The sequence below is a fragment of the Perissodus microlepis genome, chromosome 10 (assembly GCF_051167445.1).
Source record: "Perissodus microlepis isolate ML-2025 ecotype Zambia chromosome 10, ASM5116744v1, whole genome shotgun sequence".
Lineage (NCBI taxonomy): Eukaryota > Metazoa > Chordata > Actinopteri > Cichliformes > Cichlidae > Perissodus > Perissodus microlepis.
This window is the reverse complement of record NC_140470.1, coordinates 26277967-26299535: the sequence shown is the minus strand read 5'-3', so window position 1 is coordinate 26299535 and position 21569 is coordinate 26277967. Positions and strand designations below refer to the sequence as shown.

The 21569-nt window shown below is 39.7% G+C and overlaps 1 protein-coding gene across 5 annotated transcripts in view; it reads right to left on the bottom strand.

The window, feature by feature from the left end:
* Positions 1-21569, bottom strand: part of cadm1a (cell adhesion molecule 1a) — a 455163-nt gene that overhangs the window by 118427 nt on the left and 315167 nt on the right. For all 5 annotated transcript variants that reach the window (XM_084940844.1, XM_084940843.1, XM_084940845.1 and 2 more), the window contains one exon: positions 9351-9497. In XM_084940844.1, the coding sequence (XP_084796970.1) occupies positions 9351-9497 (147 nt within the window). The remainder of the gene's footprint in view (positions 1-9350; positions 9498-21569) is intronic.

Sequence of the window (21569 nt, the reverse complement as noted above, 5' to 3'; positions counted from 1 at the left end):
AATGGGTCAATGAAGCAAGTTGTATAAAGCACCCTGACTGCTCACAGTGAAATAAGGAAAGGGGAACTTTAACAAAAAATGGACCAAAATAAAGGGCTAAAACCTAACAGACTATAATTTAATTGTTACTTAAACTATAATTAAGGGTTATTTTACTGTTAACAAACAATTTGCTAGTTGATGTACATCCCTACCCTCACTATGGTTACAAGCTCTGGGTAGTGGCCAAAAGAGTGAGATCATGGGCACATGTGATAGGGCTGCCACGATTAGTCGACTAGTCACGATTACGTCGACTATCAAAATCGTCGACGACTGATTTAATAGTCGACGCGTCGTTTGAAGCTTTGTAAGATCCCAAAAGACGCAGGAATAAGTAGTAGGATTTAAGAGTGTAATAACGGACTGAAACAGAAGATGGCAGCACTGCATGTACAAGGATGCCAGCTGCCGTTAAACCCCGAAGAAGAAGAAGTAGCTCTGTCCCAGAATTCATAGCGCAGCCCAGCTCAGTTTCCAACAATGGCAGCAGCTAGTTCGTTTTAATATTATTCTTATTATTCTTTCTGGGTCACAAAATAAACGTTTAACATATTTTCAGGCGAGAATGTAACTGTGTAAACCTCAAATATCTGCTCAGTTTATCAAGACATCACATATTTTCAAAAGCGCTCTGACGTTTTCGGAGACGTCCGTTACCCACTAGCTCGATAGCTAGCCGGGGGGCAAGGCTCACTAGAGCCGGTGAGAACACCGGACTCCCGGCAAATCGTTTTCAAACCCACTGCCGTCTTTCGCTATTCAGGTTAAACATATATAAGTCACTTAGATAACTTAGAAATGTTATTGTTTGGCTTTTTTTTAGTATTTTATTTATTCCTGAGTAAATCGGTTTGGCTGAGATTAAAGTTATAGTTTTTACACAACTGAATAAACGTCAAGCAGACAACTGATTATCAGAAGTGTGAGATGCTCGAGAATATACTCCGGTGTCCTGTTATATTTTAGATAGCAAGGAGTTTATTAAACTTCAAAACAATCTGCAAATTTCATTAAAATTTAATAAACCATCAACTTGTCTTTATTTTTAGTTAGCACATACCTTAAACACTTAAAGCTGTAAGCTAATGATAGTTATATAAGAGCAGACGCATGCTGGTGCAATAAGCCGTACGTTTTACGTCCAATGGATGCATGATCTGATTAGTCGACTAATCGCAAAAATAATCGGTGACTAGTCGACTATCAAAATAACCGTTTGTGGCAGCCCTAATGTGGTGCAATTTAACTTCTTCTGAATGGTGGCTGAGCTAAGGGCTTATTTGTGAGGGACTCACTACACCTCCTGGGTATCTGGTTATGATGCCTCCTAAACACCTCCTAGCTGAGGTGTCTCAGAGATGTCCAACTGTAACGTCAGACCCAGGATGTGTTGGACTGAAGCTAGCTTGGAAATCAGGTTTCCCTGATTAGACTGTCTGTATGTTCAAACACGCGTAGTTATCTTTAATGGTGACTTTAATTCAAACTGTGGTGAACTTTGTAACTCAGTTTTTTAAGTGCTGTACAAATAAAGTTATTATTATAATTAATATCAAAAAGGCAGTGCACACAATGTGTGAGCTGTGCACTGTAATTTTTTCTAGGGTTAAAAACAGCCAACGAAGGTAATAAAGGGACTTTTTTACTGATACTTCTGTCTTTTATTAGCCTGAGTTCTCATGACTTACATGTTAGCAAAAACAGCTCACTGCCATCAAACAAGGAGCAACCGTTTGTCTTTTCCATTGGATGAATTTAATAGTGATATTAATACTCCCTTTCATTGTTTCTTGGACTTATTTAGCTGCTATATTCCTTTTGCTGCTAAATGTTATATTTACCCATTCATTGGGCCACACACAGACCTAGAAGCTTGTTGGTGCCCCCCTGGCAACCATGGGTCACTAGGAGAAAGATGTGTGTTCCTTGACTGGTTGGCAAGTGGTTTGCTGCCTGTTGGTGGCTGAAATTGATTGCATCAAGGTATGCAGAGCTGCACCAAATATCTCCAAGTGGTTGTTTGGTTGGTAGAAAGTTTAGGAAGTAGCTAACAGTTTGCACGCCAACTTGACTCCAAACATTTGCAAACTACTCGCCAAGTGGTTGTGAAACTGTGAAAAATGTGACACAAAGTGGAAATGCACACCAGCCACCTATAAAAGTTCACGTTTGTGAGTGTTTGCAGATAAATCAAGTCTTCTCTGCTAAATACAGGTGACTGCGACAATCTGACGAAGAAAATAACAAGGTTTTGGTGTAGTACTGTAGTAGTACTGTACCTGTTTGTGACTAATGCCACCTGATGAAAGACGACAACCTCCAGCAACATCTTAGCAACGTATTTTTCCCTAGCAACAGGAGGCTGTCAGAGGTCAGGGACTGGTCTCTATGTCTGAGTGACTAAAGCCTCTCACTGTGCTGCATCATTCTCACATCAGTGCATCATCTTTACTGTTTTATTTAATTTTAGGTACTGCATTGGTCTCCTGTTAGCATGGCAACATCACTGTGTTGCATCCCACAGCGACCGAGGTGATAAATATATAAATCTTAGCATTAATGCATTATATTGTTGTTTGAGAAGCAGCAGTTATTTATACACAAACCTTTTGGAAATTAACAACCGCAAAGTCAGCTGTTTTTCTTTTTTGTCTTTAATTACAGTATTAGATTATCATGTGGTGGAACAACGATACGGACTGTGAGAAAGACACAGAGCGTTACTTTCTCTGCTCAAACGCTCACTCAGCTTTTGCTTCAAATGTTAGAGAATGCATCTTTGTTCAGTGCCAGTGTGTAGGAGGAAGGTTAGATACACACAGTGATACACACACACACACACACAACCGGTCTTGTATGGGTCAGGCTGAGAGCGCAAGTGAGTGGAATAGTTGCCAAAATAACTCCATGTCACTGGTGAAGCCACTGACTGTGTTTTTTGGGTAATTTAGAGCGAAGCAATGTTCATGGTTGTCCTCTGACACCTTTACCTTGTTGCTCTGATTATTCAGGTATGACGACAAGCACTGTTGTGATTGCACTGTACGCTCTTTGTTTCTGAAAGTGATTCGAGTGCGACACAGCCATGCATCTCTGTCAGCACTGATGGCTGTCCATGGAAAGCAGAGGACTACAGCTCTACAGCTCATGTCCTGTCATCCGTGCGGCCTTAACCCTCAGAAATAAAATGAAATCAGTTTCTGTCCTCACAAGTAGAATTTATATAAATATACCCTCCCTAGGGCTAATTTTTGGGCTTCAAAGCAAATGTGTGCCTTATAGAGTGACTAAAAACGTATAGTATATTGCATTACTTACACAGACAGGCTGCGTTCAACCAACTACATAATTTGGTTAACAGAACAACAGAAATTTGGTTGACATTTCTGTATCTGTCTAAGCATCGTGGTGGTGCAGAAGTTAGCACAGTGGCACCAAACTATAAATATACTATAAGACTACGCTACTAGGGGTGTGCGATATGACCAAAATCTCATAAGTCATTTATCGTCCCGACATGGATAAATATCACAAGGAAAATTTACATTTTCTGTAAATTCTGTGAATCTCAGGCAACTCGACTTGCATGAAGTGTTTCCACCTGGGCGTTGTGTACATGGAGTCGAGTGTTTTGACCGATGCCTGAAAATATACATTTTTAGACATAAGTTGTAACGGTGTTCTGACAAACCATCCTACTTAAGCAAAACGTCTTACCGTAAGTAGTTTATGTACATTTCTGCTGTCACAGAGTAATTCCAGCACAAATTTAAGTAGGTATGACGGTTTGCCACTTAACTTTGCCCATCAGAGTACTTCATTTTACCCGTTAAAGTACGCATGTAGGTAATATTCACAAAGGTAGCATGGTTTGGCACTTAATTTTACCCGTCAGAGTATGTTTCTAGCTCTTATTAACAAAGCTAGGATGATTTGCCACTGAATTTTAGCTGTTAAAGTATGCTTCTAGCTCATAATTACAAAGGTAGGATGGTTTGCTACTGAATTTTAGCTGTTAAAGTATGCTCCTAGCTCAGATTAACAAAGGTAAGACGATTTGCCACTTAATTGTAGCTGTTAAAGTATGCTTGTAGGTGACATTCACAAAGGTAGGATGGTTTGGCACTTAATTTCGTGTTGTGTGCATGCGCAGAAACAACGGGTAGGATGGTTTGTCAGGTAGGATGGATTCCCAGAACACCGGTCGCCATTTTCCTTGTGAGTATTTATTACACAGCGTGCTGCAGGGAAAAGCGTGTTCTAACGTTCGAGTCTAAGGTTTAATTTGAGCACCTGACGGCTCTTTTTTGCATCCGTAAACTCTCTCCACACTCTTTCACGTGAATCTTTCGTAGGTGGTAGAAGAGGTTTGCCGTGTTCGAGTCTGAGGTGGGGACCAGTTTCCTGCATAATTTGCATAGCACAATTTTCTGGTCCGTGTCCGACTTTTCATAACCAAACCATGTCCATGCTACAGAGGTAGCCCCTTGTTTAGAAATAAGGTCCTCGATTGGTTTTAACCAATGAGTCATTGGTTTTGACTGGTCTATCTGTTCGTCATCATTTCGGTTTATTTTGAAAAATCTCAACAGGATCTTCAGCTTTATTGTGAAAGGTTTATGTGGAAAATAAGCAGACAGCGCCGGAGGCACACGCTGGGTTTGCCGTCGTTGTTGCTAACGACAACGCGTAAAAACAGTCGCTTATCTGTCCGTAGTGTGGTTATATTTAATATAAGAGAAAGAGATAACTTAAATTAATATAGCCAAATGAAAAAATATTGCTGTAAACAGTTTATTTTGCGACACCGCAAAACAATTAATAGTGTAATATGAAATGATAGACGATTTCATATGGTCATCCGATATATATCATTATATTGAACACTCCTATACGCTACATGTATGAATAAACATTTTTTTTTTGAAATTGTTAATTTCCAAAATTGCCACCAGAAGTTCAAGTCTAGTGTCTGTAAACCATAAGGTAATAAAAGTACTAAAACATTTGGTTAAGGTTGGGAAGAGACTTTAAAAAATACATTGGAGTTAAATTGAAATAGGTTGGAGTCCAGATCAGAATCTTTTCCTAAACTTAACTGCTTGGCCCAGGGCTGGAGGGAAGCTAATTTTCAGTTCAGGAGTTTTAGGCTTAAAGCAGTGAAGGCAATTAGAGGTTACAGTTCAATTCTTACTATCCTGTAGTTTTTCTTATTGATGTGTTTCTTCTCAGTTTTCTCACCAAAGTCCTGGTTTGGTACGCTCCAGTGTAACCGCTCACTATCTGTGCCCCTCTCTCTTTGTCCCTTCCCTCAGCGTGTGTTTGATAGTAAAAGGGGGAAAAAAGCAGTAATTAATAAGGAGTCAGTCAGGGCAGCTTTATTGATTAAACAACTTTAATCCATTATTTATGTAATAATTAGATTTTAAAGTGTTTTTATAAGGAGCTCACTGGGTAAAACTGATATGACTAGACTAGCACAATTTATCTGTTTTGGTTTGATTTTTTTTATGTAGACACAAAAACTATCTATCATCCCTGTGTGTGTGTTTAGTAAACGACATAATTTCATATATACCGCTTGCGCTGGTATTCTACCTGTCCTCCACGGCTAATTGCTTTGCCATCATCGCTCTCAGCAGGGGACTGCATTTGTTCAGAGGCTACAAAACTATTTAATGAGCGAGACATTTTACTTCACGCACAGATTGTTCTTTAGGATTTCTCTGGAGATCACTTTTCTCCTTTGAAATTACATTTAAGGCAAATTCTATGCAATATTTAGCTGCATAATTAATAGGCCATTTGACTCAACCGGGCATTTTTCTTGGTGACAGTTTGACAACACCATATTTAATAATAATTACCAGACGTCATTGTCCCTCACCAGTAGCTGCGTGCTCATTTGTTCTCCTGAACAAGTGTCTGTGATGGAACGACTAAGCTGCATGGGCCGGACCAACTGTAATGATTAAAGAGGGGCAAATTCCCTCAGGTGGCAGCAGCCATTTGATCTATTACCATCCAGAGTCTGTGGTGTCACATCAGTACAAAGTGGAGCATGTAGCCTGCTTTTAGAGCAGACTAACCAACATGATGAATGCTAAATCTAATTTTGCGACTTTATTAAGTGACCTCAGTGTAACCATACAAAACATCCTATTACTGCCAACATGAAAATTCTACCAGATATGGTCCACGTCGTCCTTTTTTCTTTTTAAATGTAAACTGCTAATAAAATTACATGCATTTTAATAGTCATTTCCAAGATACAGCTTGAAAACTATGAAAACTGCTAAGAGCAATGTGTATTTTAAGAGCAGGTCACCATTTCGCATGGCGGCTTAAAAAAACACAAAGAAACTGGCACAACAGAGGAGAGAACAGAATATGTCCAGCTAAACACGGCTAATTAGAGCTGTGACACGATAATTGGGGAGGATAAGAATAAACACACAGGTCATTAAATGTTTAGGGGTATGAGCTGCTTTTATTGAAGCAGACATGCTGAGAGCTAAACACAGTGGATTATACTAACTTCGTTCTCTATTAATCTGGCTGCAGACATGTGGGTCAAACTTAAAGTAGCTGCCCGGAAATGCAAATAATGTAAGAAGAATATTAATTAATGTCACGCGCCGTCATTGCTGGATGCTTTTTATGCTATTCAGTACATCACATGCAATATAAATGAAATAAAAGAGCATGTTATTGACATTGCTCTCCGTGTCAGAAGAGCCAATAAAAAATAATTAATATGAAATAAGCTCAAATTTCACCAGCACAAAGTGCCTAATTTTTAAGGAATACTGGGCTTAATAAATATTCCGCTGTGGCAGATTCCTACATAAAAATCTAAAATACAAACTGCTTTAAAAGTGGACTTTTTCTGCTTTTCCATGAAGTGCTGTTTGCAATGCAAATCTTTGTACGGGGAAGGACGTTAATTCTCGACCCAATTCATTTTCTGAAAGAGACCCAAATGCATCACAAATGGTGGGCTCTAACTTGTGAACGATGCAGTGAAGGGTCAGAGGGTCAGATTAGGGTTAATCTTTTCACACCGGAGTGCGTCTGCTCGTCTCCATCAGCCTATCACAGCAGCTGCGTTAGTATGCAAAGACAACAAACCATGTGTGTAATTTCTGCAGAATGTTGCAGAGAGCAGTCAGGTGCTTAGCTGCAGTTCAACAAGATGAAAGACACATCTGCAAATCTCACTTTTGAAGAGAATTCTGATGCCACTGCTGAGATTGGTTGACACACAGCATTTCTTTTCTATATTGAAAGGCTGGAACAGAATCGTTCCTGATTATCCTGCCCATGCAGGATGTCATCTGTCTGATAATCCCCCTCCCCACATCCAACCTGCCAAATTTACCCCGGTTATAATCATAAGTTACAATAATGAACAAACAATATATTTTTATTATAGCACTCAATTGATTGTATATTACAACTGGATACGCAATTCAATTCAATTTTATTTGGCACCTTGAATTCAAACACCCATAGAGCAGACTGCAAATGTGTGCAGCCGGTTGTCAGCAGTAGATTGTGGTCTTGATCCTGTGCTGTTACGTTACATAGCAATCCAGTTAAATTCATCTAAGCAAATTTGCATCTCCTCTAGCTAACAGCAAAGCATCCTGGTATATTTCAGGATGATGTCAGGCTGTAGCAGCAGTAAAGTATCTGTAGAACGCAAACAAGCTTTCATCAGCTAAAGCTGCTGGTTGTTAGACGTCTCTTCGATAAGCGATCGGGGTATGTGATTTTAGACAACCATTTCTAATGGTTGAGAAACACCCAGTCCTTAAGAAACTCCACCTAAAAATATTGCTTACTCGGGTGAAGGGTGAAGTTGGGTAATGCAGCAGCAACCAGACACCAATGACCCAAAACATGTTAGTAAATCTAATATAGAAAGAAAGAGGGGGGGTCCATGAGTTCTAAGACAGTCAGAGACCAGAAGTCCAGAGAGCCAGTCACACGAAACATCCTACAGCAGAAGAGGAATTGTTCCTGAACTTTGTAAAGGCCTGATCTGCTGCCATGGGAAACACTTTTTTGAGGTGTTTCCTTCTCAAAGGAGGTTTGACCAGTTATTAAATCTGACTTCTTCCCACAGCAGCGGGAATGTTTAAAGGAGGGGAGCTGAACTCAATTTCACTGAGGTCCACACTGGGGAAGGGGGATCACTTTGAGGGTCAAACATATGTGAATTATTGTTATTTTGTTTAATTTTCTGAAAAATAAAAAATATATATCTTAATAATACTGTTGTATTTTATGTTCCACATAAAGGCTTCCAAAATAAATAAAAATCAAGAAGCTGTCTAACCATGGTATATCCCATGCATTATACACCCTAGTCTTCTGGCATGAAATCTGATGCACATAGAAAATGTAAAATACTGCTGTTTTTATAAATGTTCTCTTTAAATGGACAACCTGACTTAGTCATTTACTTTGCTATGACTACACTTGTCCTAATACCTCCATCACTCCAGATCCTCCAGAATTTGTTTGTAGCTCCAAGCCTTTTATCGTTACACCACAGACTGTCCCGTGCCTGTAGCCTCGTATTTCTGCTGTTGCATCATTCCAATACGACAACGCACAAAATACAAGATTGTCTCCTAGCATCTCTATTTCCTCAGTAAAACCACACAACTAAGTCTAACACTACTGCTGAAATCATCTGCCATCAACCATAAGCTCGCTTCAATTACTTTTGAGAAGGAGCGCTTCCTGGATTTCGACCCACTTCTGTTTGAGGTACAGTTTGGAAGTGACACGTATAGGCTCAAAAACTCCCAAAAGGCACTCCCTTTTCAAAGTAAACTAAAATTCCTTTATTTTGATGGAAAGGTTGTGCAAAAAATATTATTCCCGGATTTAGTTGTATTCACAAAGGCTAATTGGCTAGCTCAAACAAAATGGAAAGAAAGGTAAGTTATTAAATATCTAAAATCTCCAATGCACTACCCTATAAAAACTAAAAGCCTGATTCTACCCAATGCTTGAATACTTAGCAGCCAAAAGCAACAATAAAGTCCAATCAGCCTGCTAAATTCATGTTGGTATCTCATTATCTGAACGGACAACTCTCATTGGCACGTCGCATTGTAATGTAAAAACGCTGACATTTAAAACTGAAATAGGCATCAGCTGCTTCACTAATTGATTTTCTTTTACAAAAAAAGTCAATTTACTTTCTTACATCAACACACTCAAACACACAAAAATATAGCCTAATTAATAAAGAATGGCAGTGAAGTCATTCAAGGTTGTACAACACTCACGCCTCATGTCTCTGAAGTAGATTGTCTGTCTGTTGGGGTTGAGCAGCTGGATAACGGAGTCGTCATTGTTCTTCACCCGGCAGCTGATGATCGCCATCTCTCCCTCCACCACGGTCACGTTGTCTGTCACCAGGTTCTGACTCACCACTGGACAAAACAAAGACACAGACACAGAAATTACGTTAGCATATGTACATATATATATATATAGATCTTCAAATATCGAACAGATGATATGTAATTCTACTTCTTTTGACCAACTGTTTTATTGTAATGCAATATTTAATGAGTCAACATTCAGCAGGTGGTGGACCAAGCCAGCTTAATATGTGTCCAATAAACAGGAACTGAGAAAGCTGGGAAACCGCTCAGCAAGCCCACGGGCTGTGAAAAATTGGTCACAGGCGTCATTGGTCATCAGTAGCCAGTTAGACTTCTGCGCTTCCTTGTTTCACAAGCAATATCTCTGCCTGAAGAATGAAAAATGGATTCTTTGTAGCTACTTGGTTTGAAAAACTACAGTAATAATGTCCCAGACTTTGCTGTGGGGTAGCATCTATTGTTGTGGCTGATGGTGGACCTTGAGTGGCTTTGGTTTATTTCTAAATGATTACTACAAAACCAACACTTGGCAGCTTGTCAGTGGTGGGTGCTAGTTATGTTCATCCCCGCAATATTTTTTATTGGTGAGATACAAACACACACACACATGACTGGATGCTCCAGGCTAAATGGAAGCATGGACAAACAATAACAGGAAGTCAAAGCACAACATGACAACATTTTTGCTTCCCCCCAAAATGTCATTTCTTGCATTACAATATCCAGTTACAGTAAATATGCAATTGTTAAACTTAAAGCCCTTAAAAGACAGAAGTGCATCTGAAAACATAGATTCGCTGCTGACTCCTACCTACGTTAAGGGATTTTATTTCTAACTCCACATACAGGCTTTGCTGTCACCACCTCCAAGCAAGTATGATGAGGTTTATAAATATCAGTCGTTAATTTCAAAAAATGCCTCTGATTAAAACTGGGAAATGGCAAAAAGCAAGGTAATGGTCAAACATTTTAGCTATGCTTTATAGACAAAAATACTGGACCACAGCTCTTAATCTTTGGATTCAGCTGTTTTCAGTCCCTACTAGTGTACAAAATCAAACACTGAATTTGAGTGTCGTAACAGGATCCCGACACAGCTACGAGTCGCCTCTTACATATTCCACGATCAACTGTAAGTGGTATTATTGCAAAGTGGAAGCATTTAGATAGCTCAGCAATTAAGAGGCCAACCATGTAAAGTTACAGAGTGGGGTTGCTGAGTGCTGAAGTATATAGTGTGTAAAAGTTGACAAAACTCTGCTGGTACTAAGAGCAGCACAAAAACTGTGCACCACGGCTTCATGAGAGGGGTTTCCATTGCTGAGAAGCTCTTGTAGATGTACTGTGTAGATGGCTTTGTTCATGTGGTATATATCCTGCATATCTCCATTATGCATTGTGGCTTTGAGTCAGCTATAACTGGCAGTATAGCTAAAGGCAACTTAAAGAAGCACATAAGGGCTATAACCACAAACTTCAGACAGAGTACATATTCAATTTCAACTCCCATCCACAGCAGGCGGAGACAGAGTTCCAGTTCATTACAGTCTATCAATAGTAAAGCATAAATTTACAGCCTGAAACCACTAACAACAATGCAAGGCTGGCTGAAAATCTCAGCAGCTTCTTTGCCTGGTTTGCAAAGGACAATACAGAAGCCAACTGGGCTTGACCAAGTACAAGGGCCTGATGGATTATGGGCCTGTGCCGACCAGTTTACAGGTATATTTAGCTTTCGTCTTATTAACTGTATTATTCTGTTGTTACACATGGCTATCAACCTGTTTACCTATTCAAACGCCATGACTGAAGTCATCAGCTTGTGAGAATAGGAATGTGTTCAACAAGACAATTTGTCTTGTTGGACAGTGAACAGCACGATGTGTATTAAAGGTAAGTGCAACCACACCTTACTTAACCAAATTTTGAGCAGAAGGTTTGCTCTTTGTGCTGACTTTTCCAGCTGGTTACCTTTGAAAGTTCAATGATGGCCTGTCATTGAGATTGAGCAAAAAAGCCTTCAGGACACTAGAAGGCATTACATCTACACCCCTTCCTTTATAACAAGACCACGAACACTGGATCTATATACAGTAGGAAGCATATCATGAGCAGCAGCGAGTGCTGATGACTCCATCTCTGTGTTTATACAAGGGGCATTAAGGCAGAGTGTTGACTGTAGGTCACCTGCATTTTGGAAGTGCTCGAAGCCAAATGTAGTACTTGTGCAAAAGTAGAAAATGGAGTAGAAAAATGAAGTGAAGCCTGTGAGGTAGTTCAGTTAGTTCAACTCGAACTGCACTGTTTAATACACACCCACTCCTTTCACATCATATACCCAACACACCCTCTTATATGGTGGTTTATACTGGAACTGCAAAACTGACATACACTGAATTTTTGTCTCCCGTTTTTGACCCCTCTATGCCAACAGAATCCACCTGTAACCGGGTGGTTATTTACTCATTACTCTCAAATTTCTATATGTCATATATGTGTGGGGAGTGACAAGCTTGAAGCCTGCACCTCAAACGTTACCTGTACTCTGCTGGAACAGAGGAGTGAGGCCTTTTTTTAAAATAAATATATATATATCAGACACACAGGAGATGTAAGACTGAAAAAACACGGCCCAAACTTTTTCTGTGCTGACACGGTTAAGGACTGAACAATAAATACTTCATGCATCTTTCTGCAGAGTAGCTGTGGGTAGCTTCTTTGTAAAGTTGCTACTGTACACTGGTGAACTCAGATGAACTCGGTGCAGACACGCCATGATTGAAGGCCTATTCACACCCTGCAGAGGGTGTGCATGCGTGGAACATTTGCTGCTATACGGCACTGCATACATCTCCTCAGACATTACTCTGTTATGTATACCGTTCCACAGAATATCTGAATTCCTGTTGGCATGGTGCACATCACCTGAGTGTCAGCAAGGATACAAGATCCATGGTTTTCTTCCACTGGGACACACTAGACCAGATAAAACAATAAACTGTCAAGCCTGACGCCCAACATATGTCAGACCGGACTATTTTCAGCCTGATATTGTGCAATCTGAGACCATCATCACCAGTCTCTGCTGGCCAATGCTGCTTTTGATTAGTTTTAATTTAATATAATGAAGGATCACACTGCAGCAGCATCGCACCTAATAAATATGACAGCTATTATAAACAGTTTAATAAGAGGCTACAACTTCCTAATGGGGTTGGGAGTTTCTAGTAAATTATTTTTATAACTATTGAATTTATGCTTAATTCAAAATGAGAGCTGCTGATAATGTGCGAAGTTGCTGCTGTTTATGAATACATCACATCGGTATGCGGGGCTAAACAAATGTAAAATGCACGAATAAATGAACGCTGCTATTGTTGCTCCTACATTGCTCGCCATACAAAGGAGGCTGCTGTTTTGCCATTACCCTGATTGCAGTTCGAGAAACTATGGATAAAGTGTTTGAACCCCCCCCCCCCCCATACTTCCCTCCTACATGGTGATGAAAATAGAATCACAAATATATCTTCTCAGTTAGGCTAAAAGGCCCGACTCAGGGGTGGAGAGGGGGGGTGAACAGTGAAGGAAACTGAAAGAACACAGGAAACATCAACTGCTAATTTGCATGCCTCAGTTGTCAAGCACCTCTAAATATCCCTGCCATTTAGAAGACAAGGAGGATGAGGTGGGAAGAGAGAAATTGCATCCTCTGATGCTGACAGATAAGGATAGACAGCTTAACAAACGAGATTCAAATCAGCATCCGTCGGTGGCCTGAACGCAGCCCTAAATAAATGAACCGCACTGTCTTTAATATTCAAGACCGAACCTCATTTTTCAAAGATGTTGCAGAGGTGGGTGGTAGGGTGGGCATCTGGTTATGATAATACTACTACTACTTGCGTACTACAAAATGCATTTCAAGACATCCGCTGAAGGTTACAAGGCAGCAGCAGGGTGCTGCAAGGTGCCTGCTAACTTGCGTTGTAAGTCACTGGAAGTAGCAGGAAGGACTTCAAACGGTGGCTGTCTTGTCAGCTGCTTAATTGTTCCTGTTGTGCAAAATAAACAAGTCTGACATGCTGGAAAACGGTGCAGGGAGGTGGAGGAGCTTTACACTAATTAATGGCCAACAACAACCATGTGCCACAGCCACCTACGACACCGCCAGAGGAACTTTAGAAAAGTAGTCCTGACATTGCAGTGGACAACGGCTGTAAAAATCTAGAACGTGACGTTTTGTTTTTCTTTTTTGCGCAAATGTTTAGAGAGGGAAGTGTGTCAGAAGGTCACCGTAAAGAACCAAGTTATTCTCAGGTGCTTAAAGTTTTCTGGTTCCCTGCTCTTCTGAGTCCAAACTTGAAGTGATTTGTCCTGTGGAAAGTATTTACTTCTTTGTGAAACGGAAAAAAAATGTCTGTCTGTTTTGATCATTTTATCATAACCGTGTCACCCGTTTGAGCCTAAAACAGCTGCTTGGATGTCACCGTGACATATGCATCAGAGTATCTTCAGGTGATCGTGGAATAAATATGCAGATTGGCCGTGTGTTTCCTCAGTACCTGTGAAGGATTTATATAATGTGCCCGTAAGCCCTTTTTGATGTGTGATAACTCATCAAGAAGTGTGACAAGTGTTGCAGCATCACGATTAACAAGTGAGGGGTAGGAGTAAAGGACTAATGATACCCTGCCTTCAAACAAAAGTCTCACACTGAAGCTTTTAGCGAGGTGCATTTAGCTACCACTGACAGTCCTGCAGCACAGTATGGCAACAGTAGGAGATAAACTCTCATAACTGAAACAGACATTATGATAATGGCACATCAGAGATGGTGGGAGTGATATGTAATTGCTAGCCTGAGCTGCACTTAATGCATTTCCTCCAAATGTTTAAATCCATCACTTAATTTGCCTTTTCCATTAAAAAAGGAGCTCGTGCATTTAGACACAAATAAAAAAGCACTATTGCCATCCATTTGACCGCCGGACAGATGAAGAGACCAACAGTGTAACGACAGAACCCGAGCAAACAGCAGAGAGAAGTCAAACACAGGTAAGCAGTGTTGGGGATTTAATAGCAGTAAGCAGTTGAGAGGCACCATGGGAAAGTTGGAAGGCTCATTTCTTGGTCAGTCTCACAGCTGTGTTAGTATTCAGCAAAGCTTGCGAGTGCACATCTTTCCTATTTCCAATGCAATATATGACATATACTCGGAATAGTAGAATAATCTGCATGAATCTAGACCAGGGAACTGCCACTGTATAGGCATAAATCACTGCTTTATTGACCTGATATTCTCAGGCTTCACAGTCTGCAGCAGCTGCCGGAAAGTATAATATGATTATAGGAAAGCATATAATAATGACTGGAGAGCTCACTGACAATGATGAAATACTGTATGGTAGATTTTTGTTGACTGCTATCCTTTACATCCAAAAGATAATGGCTTTTAATAATTAAAAAAAAAAAATCAACTTAAAGGCTTTTTTGGAATGACAACTATAAATGAGCTTTATTCTGCTTCATTTTAACAATGTACCTTTCTCTTGGGGACTGATGGAAATTACTTAAATATCCCTTTGGTGCATTCCTAAATGATTAAATATTTCAAGAGTCTGCATAAGAGAAATATTTTAAATGAAAACTTTAAATATCTGAGAAAAGCAACTTTAATTTCAGCTTCAGCATTACTGAGGAGGGCAATTTCACTGCTGGCTCATCACATGCTGTCGATAAATGCACTCTGTACCCACTTTGTGTAATTTTAAATGTAAAGAGCATTCCTAAAGACTTCAAGAGACACCACTCAGTGTCTGAGATAGAGTCTGCCAGTGTCTGAAGTCAGAGGCAAATGCTGGTGTCATCACTGTTGCTGCAGTAAAATGGCGAGAAGCTGTGGTTATGTGTTTAATGTTGTGAAAAGAGGCATTTTGAATCCAAAACATTATCTTTTTTTCTGCCACTGTAAAGCGTAAAAGTCAAAAAGCAAGACTGTGATTAATGCTCACAATGTCTGCAACAAATGCTGGTGTCACGACAGGAAAAACACAGATCAGAAACTACAGCACGACCAAAAATGACTGTGACAATATGCAATGAATTTGACTCGTTGGCAGTGACCAATCATTGTGGTGAAAGGCAGTAAGACAGAGTCAATCTGCTATCAGCCAGTTTGTGCTTGAAGGGGTTCAAGTTGGTAATTACAGAAATTATACAGTGAAAGTATTATTATTATTTCATAACCAGAAAACAAACAGTTGCAACACGTTTTTTGAGTCTCATACCGAAAGAGATGCATCATGAGCAAGTTGTGCTCATTAGCACAGACTCTGATTGATTGCAGTGTGATGGCGGTGTGTCTGAGAGTGATTGCAGTCAGTCTGAACTGTAACTGTGCAGAGAAAGGTAGCCTGTGCAAACACCTTGCAATCAAAAGTGGTTGCTGTTACAGTCCCTGGCCTTGGAGGAAGTGGGCTGGCCTTCCTGTAAGGAAATTCAAGGGTCCCGGTCCTCATAGACCATTGGCTGCTGGGGGATCCTTGGCACTCAGCAGACCAATGACGCGGCTGTCCGCGACTACAAAAGGCTGGGGATTCTTCACTTGAGGGGGACTCTTTGTTGTGAACAGACTGTGTAGGCTGTCCCTCCTGCTTCTGCACCTCTGTCTATGTGTCGCTGCCCTTATGATTAGTGTTCTTTGTATTTGAACGTGGTATTTGAATGTGTTATTTGAACGTGTGAGAGTACGTTGGCTTTACTTGCCTAGTGAGTCGCTTCACTAACGGTTTTCAGTTTCGGCAATAAACTTTGTTTTTTAATCTGATCGTCCTGGCTTTGGGCTCGTTTATGTTACCTCCCCTGTCGCATAGCAGAGCCGGGTTGTAACTAGAGGATTCACTGGGAAACCATTGATTTTTCCTGGTCGCAAGGAGGTTTGCGTCCTATTTTTTGCCAAATGTGACTGAGAAACAATACAGATTTTTGCATGTTTTGTAGATTTTTGCAACCAATAAGCTATCCCAGAGCACAACCTGCACTGGTGAAAGGGTCTTCAGTGTGTCAAAATATGATCAATCCTGGTCTTGACCAAGAATTACTAAATGTGACAAGTTGGGAGGGCAAATGTGTGGTACTGGGACACTGGATATTGTATTAGACCACTGTGTGCTGAACAGGGCATTAACACAAATATTTGTACTGACCCACTACCTGCCCCCTGGCTCTATCAGCTAACTAATGTTGCAAATATGGGAGATACATAATTATTTGGAGTACATTTGGAGCACAGTGTTGTTTCTAGTAATGATTGTGGTAGAAGTGATGTCTGTGCAGTGGAAGGAATATAATGCATGTGGATGTGTATTGATAAATGTCTGTTCTATTTTATTTTTCAGCCTCATTAGAGAAGTCAAACCTGTAGCCTTGGGATACTACTGCATGTGTAGTCTGAGCAATAACTATACCTTCAGCCAAAGCTTGAAACACCACAAGTATGCAAAGCTGCTACATGACAACAATAAATCAGTGTCACATCATCTGTCCTCTGTACCATCTAAGAGTGTTTCCTCAACGTGTCAATGTATTATAAATGGATTGAGCAGATGTGGAAGAGGAGGAATGGGGAAAAAAGAACACCATGAGATAACCCCAAAATTACTGGGAGGACATGCAGAAAATCAAAGTACAGCTTGGATACAGAGACTTCATCCTTTAATCAGCACTCTAGGAAAAAACTTCAAATTCAGTATGGGCCACACTTATGTTTTTTCATTACGTGTCCTTTTTTTAAAGGAGAGCAAATAAGAAAAGATGGAGAAAAAATATTTTGACTGCAGGGCAAATCACCTGATCATGACTACCTAATGAACTAAAAAACTCCTTGATGTATTCTGATGTATTCCCAGGTTACTTGTTACCTGAATAATCTTCAAACATTACAGATTCCACCACAGTAGTTGTGTTTTAACTGCATATTAATAGCTCCACAGGGTTAACTAGTATAAGCAGGTAAATCTTAGCAACAACAGCAGAGCATACAGAAATTAAATCACACCAGTGACTATCCAGAAGGTCTAGAGAGGTCTATAAATACTTTTTATGCTATGACAAATGCAAACAGATATATTTAAAATAGTTGGAATGTGTCTTTTAAGCTCTAGCATGAACTAAGTAACATGTACATCTAACATTTGCTGCTTTGTCAATAGCCAGCAACATATTTGGCCCATGGCACTGAGAGGGGACAAGATTTAAGCCCGTGGCCATCCATGTCAAAAAGTCAGAGCAGCCAATCCTAGATTAAAGTTGTCAGACAATGACACTCCACACTTCACTGTGCAAAGCTAGCCTCAGGCCCAAATTCACTAATACTGCCACGGAAGAGGGAAAAAGTGTCATGTTCCATTTGCCGAGGCTAACAGCTGCATATTTCCATTTGATTCGGAAAGAATTGTATGCATATTAAGTTAGGTCACAGCGATGGCCACCATGACAGTGATGAAGATTATCAATGGAAAATTAAACCCACTGTAATGCAGATATCAAAATGCATTGGAAAATGATCTTGGATATGTTCTTTGATTCACTCTCTGTGAATCGGTTTGTAGATTTTGTTCTGTACATAATGACACTTGTATACGGGATTGAAAGATAAAAAGATTGCTGAAAAGATCAAATATGAATCCAAGAATCAGTCTGTCAATGTATCTTTTTTCCACATATCAGCTCTCCCTGTGGTGATATTAGTAGTAATAGTACTGCTGTTGCATTTTTTATCAGCTCCGGTATTAAACATGCATTTATTAATGCCTTATTTTAGTCAGGAACATGATGCAATGTACAGTAATCTTATACAACACGGTACATTTTATATATAGTTATATATATTTAACATTTATGTGCCGTGACGCTCTCAGCACAGCTTGCGATCACTGCAACCAATCGAGAGATATTGATTTCCCTTTGACATTCAAAAGGGCTGCGTGTATCTGAGTACATGCTTAGTGAACAGCATACAATCATTTTCTTCTATTTTCTTGGTGGGGTTCCTGCTGATAAAATGACAAATCTTTGTGCACTGGCCCATACAATATGCGTGTGGGAGAGTGTGCTTTTGTGCGAGGCGCAGAGAGAGTGTTCGTGTTTTGCACTTGCTCGATGCTAGCGGTCCTGTCTGATTACATGTTTCCACAGATGCACATGAGCATGATTGATTATGTGTCTCTGTGTTGAATGCACAGAGATGATTTCTGAACATGTGTGTAAGTACAGCGATATCAGCTCTGAGGTCATTCTTTACAACCATAATCAGTACAGATCAAAGACGCTAATGATGCTCAAGGAAGTACTGCAGAGCAGTCTCGTTTTTTTTCTCCTGTCACAAGTAAAAATGCAAAAAAGAAAATGCTCAGCAGGACAAGAAATAGAGGCACATCCATGTTCAAACAAATATAACAGCTCATTGTTCACCTTGGTGCTTGCAGATATGCAGACATTTTCATTTTTTCTGCTTGAAGTCCTACTTTTTGCCTCATTTTGCTGAAACACATATTATTTATTATCACTGATGACAGAAATACATTAATCAATGTTGGAAAAAGAAGCACAGAAATTGGATTAAGACAAGAAGACTTTCAGACATTCTCTCTCCTCTACTTTCAGACCAGCAGCCAGACCAAACACCGCTGCAGATGGTGTGATCATACCAGACAAAAAAGAGCCAACCCAAGTTAGCTTAGACTAAAGATTTTTCCTCTACTTGGCCATCTTCTGGGTATTGACCTGTTGTATTAAAAACTACTGGATAGGCAGTTAAAATGGATGAATGGATTATAGGAAATTAAAATCAAGAAATAGGAAATCAGAGACTGTCCATGCATTTTTAGACAGATTAAGAATCTGCACGGTCATAACACAAGACACTAGTGGGAGGTTTCTGTGTTTTGCGTTAGTGATGCTTGGTCCATAATTTTTGTTTGTTACTGCAGTTTCAATCCATCCAGCTGCAAATGCTAGAACATGAAAAGTGCATGACCCAAGACCAAAAGGCTCTGGAGTGGGTTATTAAGACCAGCTAGAGTACCATTGTGAAAATGATGAGGTGGTGAGTCCAAAGAACAGCAGCCCCACCACTGCCTGTTATTAAGTTACTGGACAAAATTAGGCAAATTCAGTAATTTATTTATGTTTTTGCATCTTTTACAAGTGGCCCTAAGGGACTACTTATGCAGTGTGTTTACACATTCGTCATGTCGCTCGGTTACTTAAATGATCTACAAACTCGAGTTTTAAAAAAGCACCAGGACAGCCCAACTTACATAAAGGAGAAAACAAAGAAACAAAGTAAAAGGTTCTTGCCACAGTATGTAATTAGTAACATTTAATGTAGAAAACATCAATTTTAGCCATTTGCACAAACTCTCTAAAGACTATAACGCATTATAAATCCACTTTAATATAGGAGTGGCTATAAATGATGACCAGCAATCGCTCCAGAGTGCTTTTAGTGATGGAAATTTAACACCCCCCATCCACGCACACTCTCCAACAAGGAAACACTCTCTGAACCAAGAACTGGAAAACATTCCTGACTGGAAACAACTACCTCTGCATTGCAATTGCACACACCTGCTGCTATATATTTTTAGTACTTCTTTTAGCACTATTTATATTATTATATTATTATTACTGCTGCTATAGTCTTATGCTGCATTAAAACAAAAACCCCTACCAACCACAACCTGGGACTACCTCAAGTAGACTAGTATACTATTTTCCAGGGAACACTGTTGGAACACTTTATTTTATTTATTTTTAGGTCTGTCTATCCTGTTACCTATTTAATATTATCTTATTGTTAGGGCTGTTTTTGTTGTGCATCTGCACTTTATTGTTGTCAATGTCTACGCATGGGACAGTGTGAAACGTAATTTCAATTCCTTTGTATGGCAAGTACATTTGAAGAAATTGACAAATAAAGTTTTCTATTCTATTCTATTCTATTCTATGCTTTAAAGCACTTTATAACTATCACACATATTCCAAATGCTATTGCACTGAGAGTGTTTTGGGGTTAAGTATCTTTGCCCAAGGACACTTTGACATCCAGACCAGAGGAGCTGAGGATCGAATCATCAGCATTCCAATTAGTGGCCGACCCGCTCTATCTCCTCAGCGACAGCAGTGGATACTTATGGGTAATAATTTTTCTGTTGATCTGTTTTCTTTTATAACCTACTTTGTCCACACTGGAGGTTTGTTCTTTTGACCTCCTGCTTTTCAGACATCTTTGTAAAGACAATGTTCCCAGTGTTCCCAGACCGTGTAATTACTTTGTGGCATGATAGTTACAAGAGCCAAAAAAAAAAAAAAGCTACGACTTTGCTTTTCATATTTGAGCTTGTCATTCCAACCAGCACTTACTGTGTGAATGCTGTGTTAGTACAGCCGACTGACGGCTAGAGGCAGCCGAGAAAAGGTCAAGATCCTTGTACAGCCTGACCACTTCAAACAGTGGAATCCCTCTTGGCAAGGATTTGAAGGAGGCAGTTCACTTAATCTGTCTGTAAACCACGGCTGTTCAGAGGGAATTTCAAATATATGACATACAGAATTTATGGGAGACGATCCCATTGGTCAGTTTAGAGATGAGACTTAACTATCAGAACACTGTTGCGAATTGTTAACAGCACGCAGCAGACACAGAGATTGTATGTAATGGTCACTGCTCCAGAATAAGCTATAACAAGGTAATCTGTCATTTTTAAAAGAAAGACATGTTGGATAAAAATAAAATAGATTAATTTCTGCCTATAAATGCAGGTGGGCATGATGTTTACAACTGAAGAAATCAGCACAGAATATATATGTTTGTGTGTGCTTTCCATTTAAAAGAATTCTTTTTATTATATATCATATTTGTGAGGTGTTCACAAATTTGTATTGTTCTATTAGCGAGGCTTTTTTGCTATCTTATTATTTGTTTATGGGTTATACTGAGCAGTGAACGGTTTTATAGAGCCCTAGTGGGTGGCACATTACGATGCATCACCAACATGAATGTCATTAACTGAAAATAAACAGCTGCAGTTTCTCAAATTCACAATCCTGAGTGGA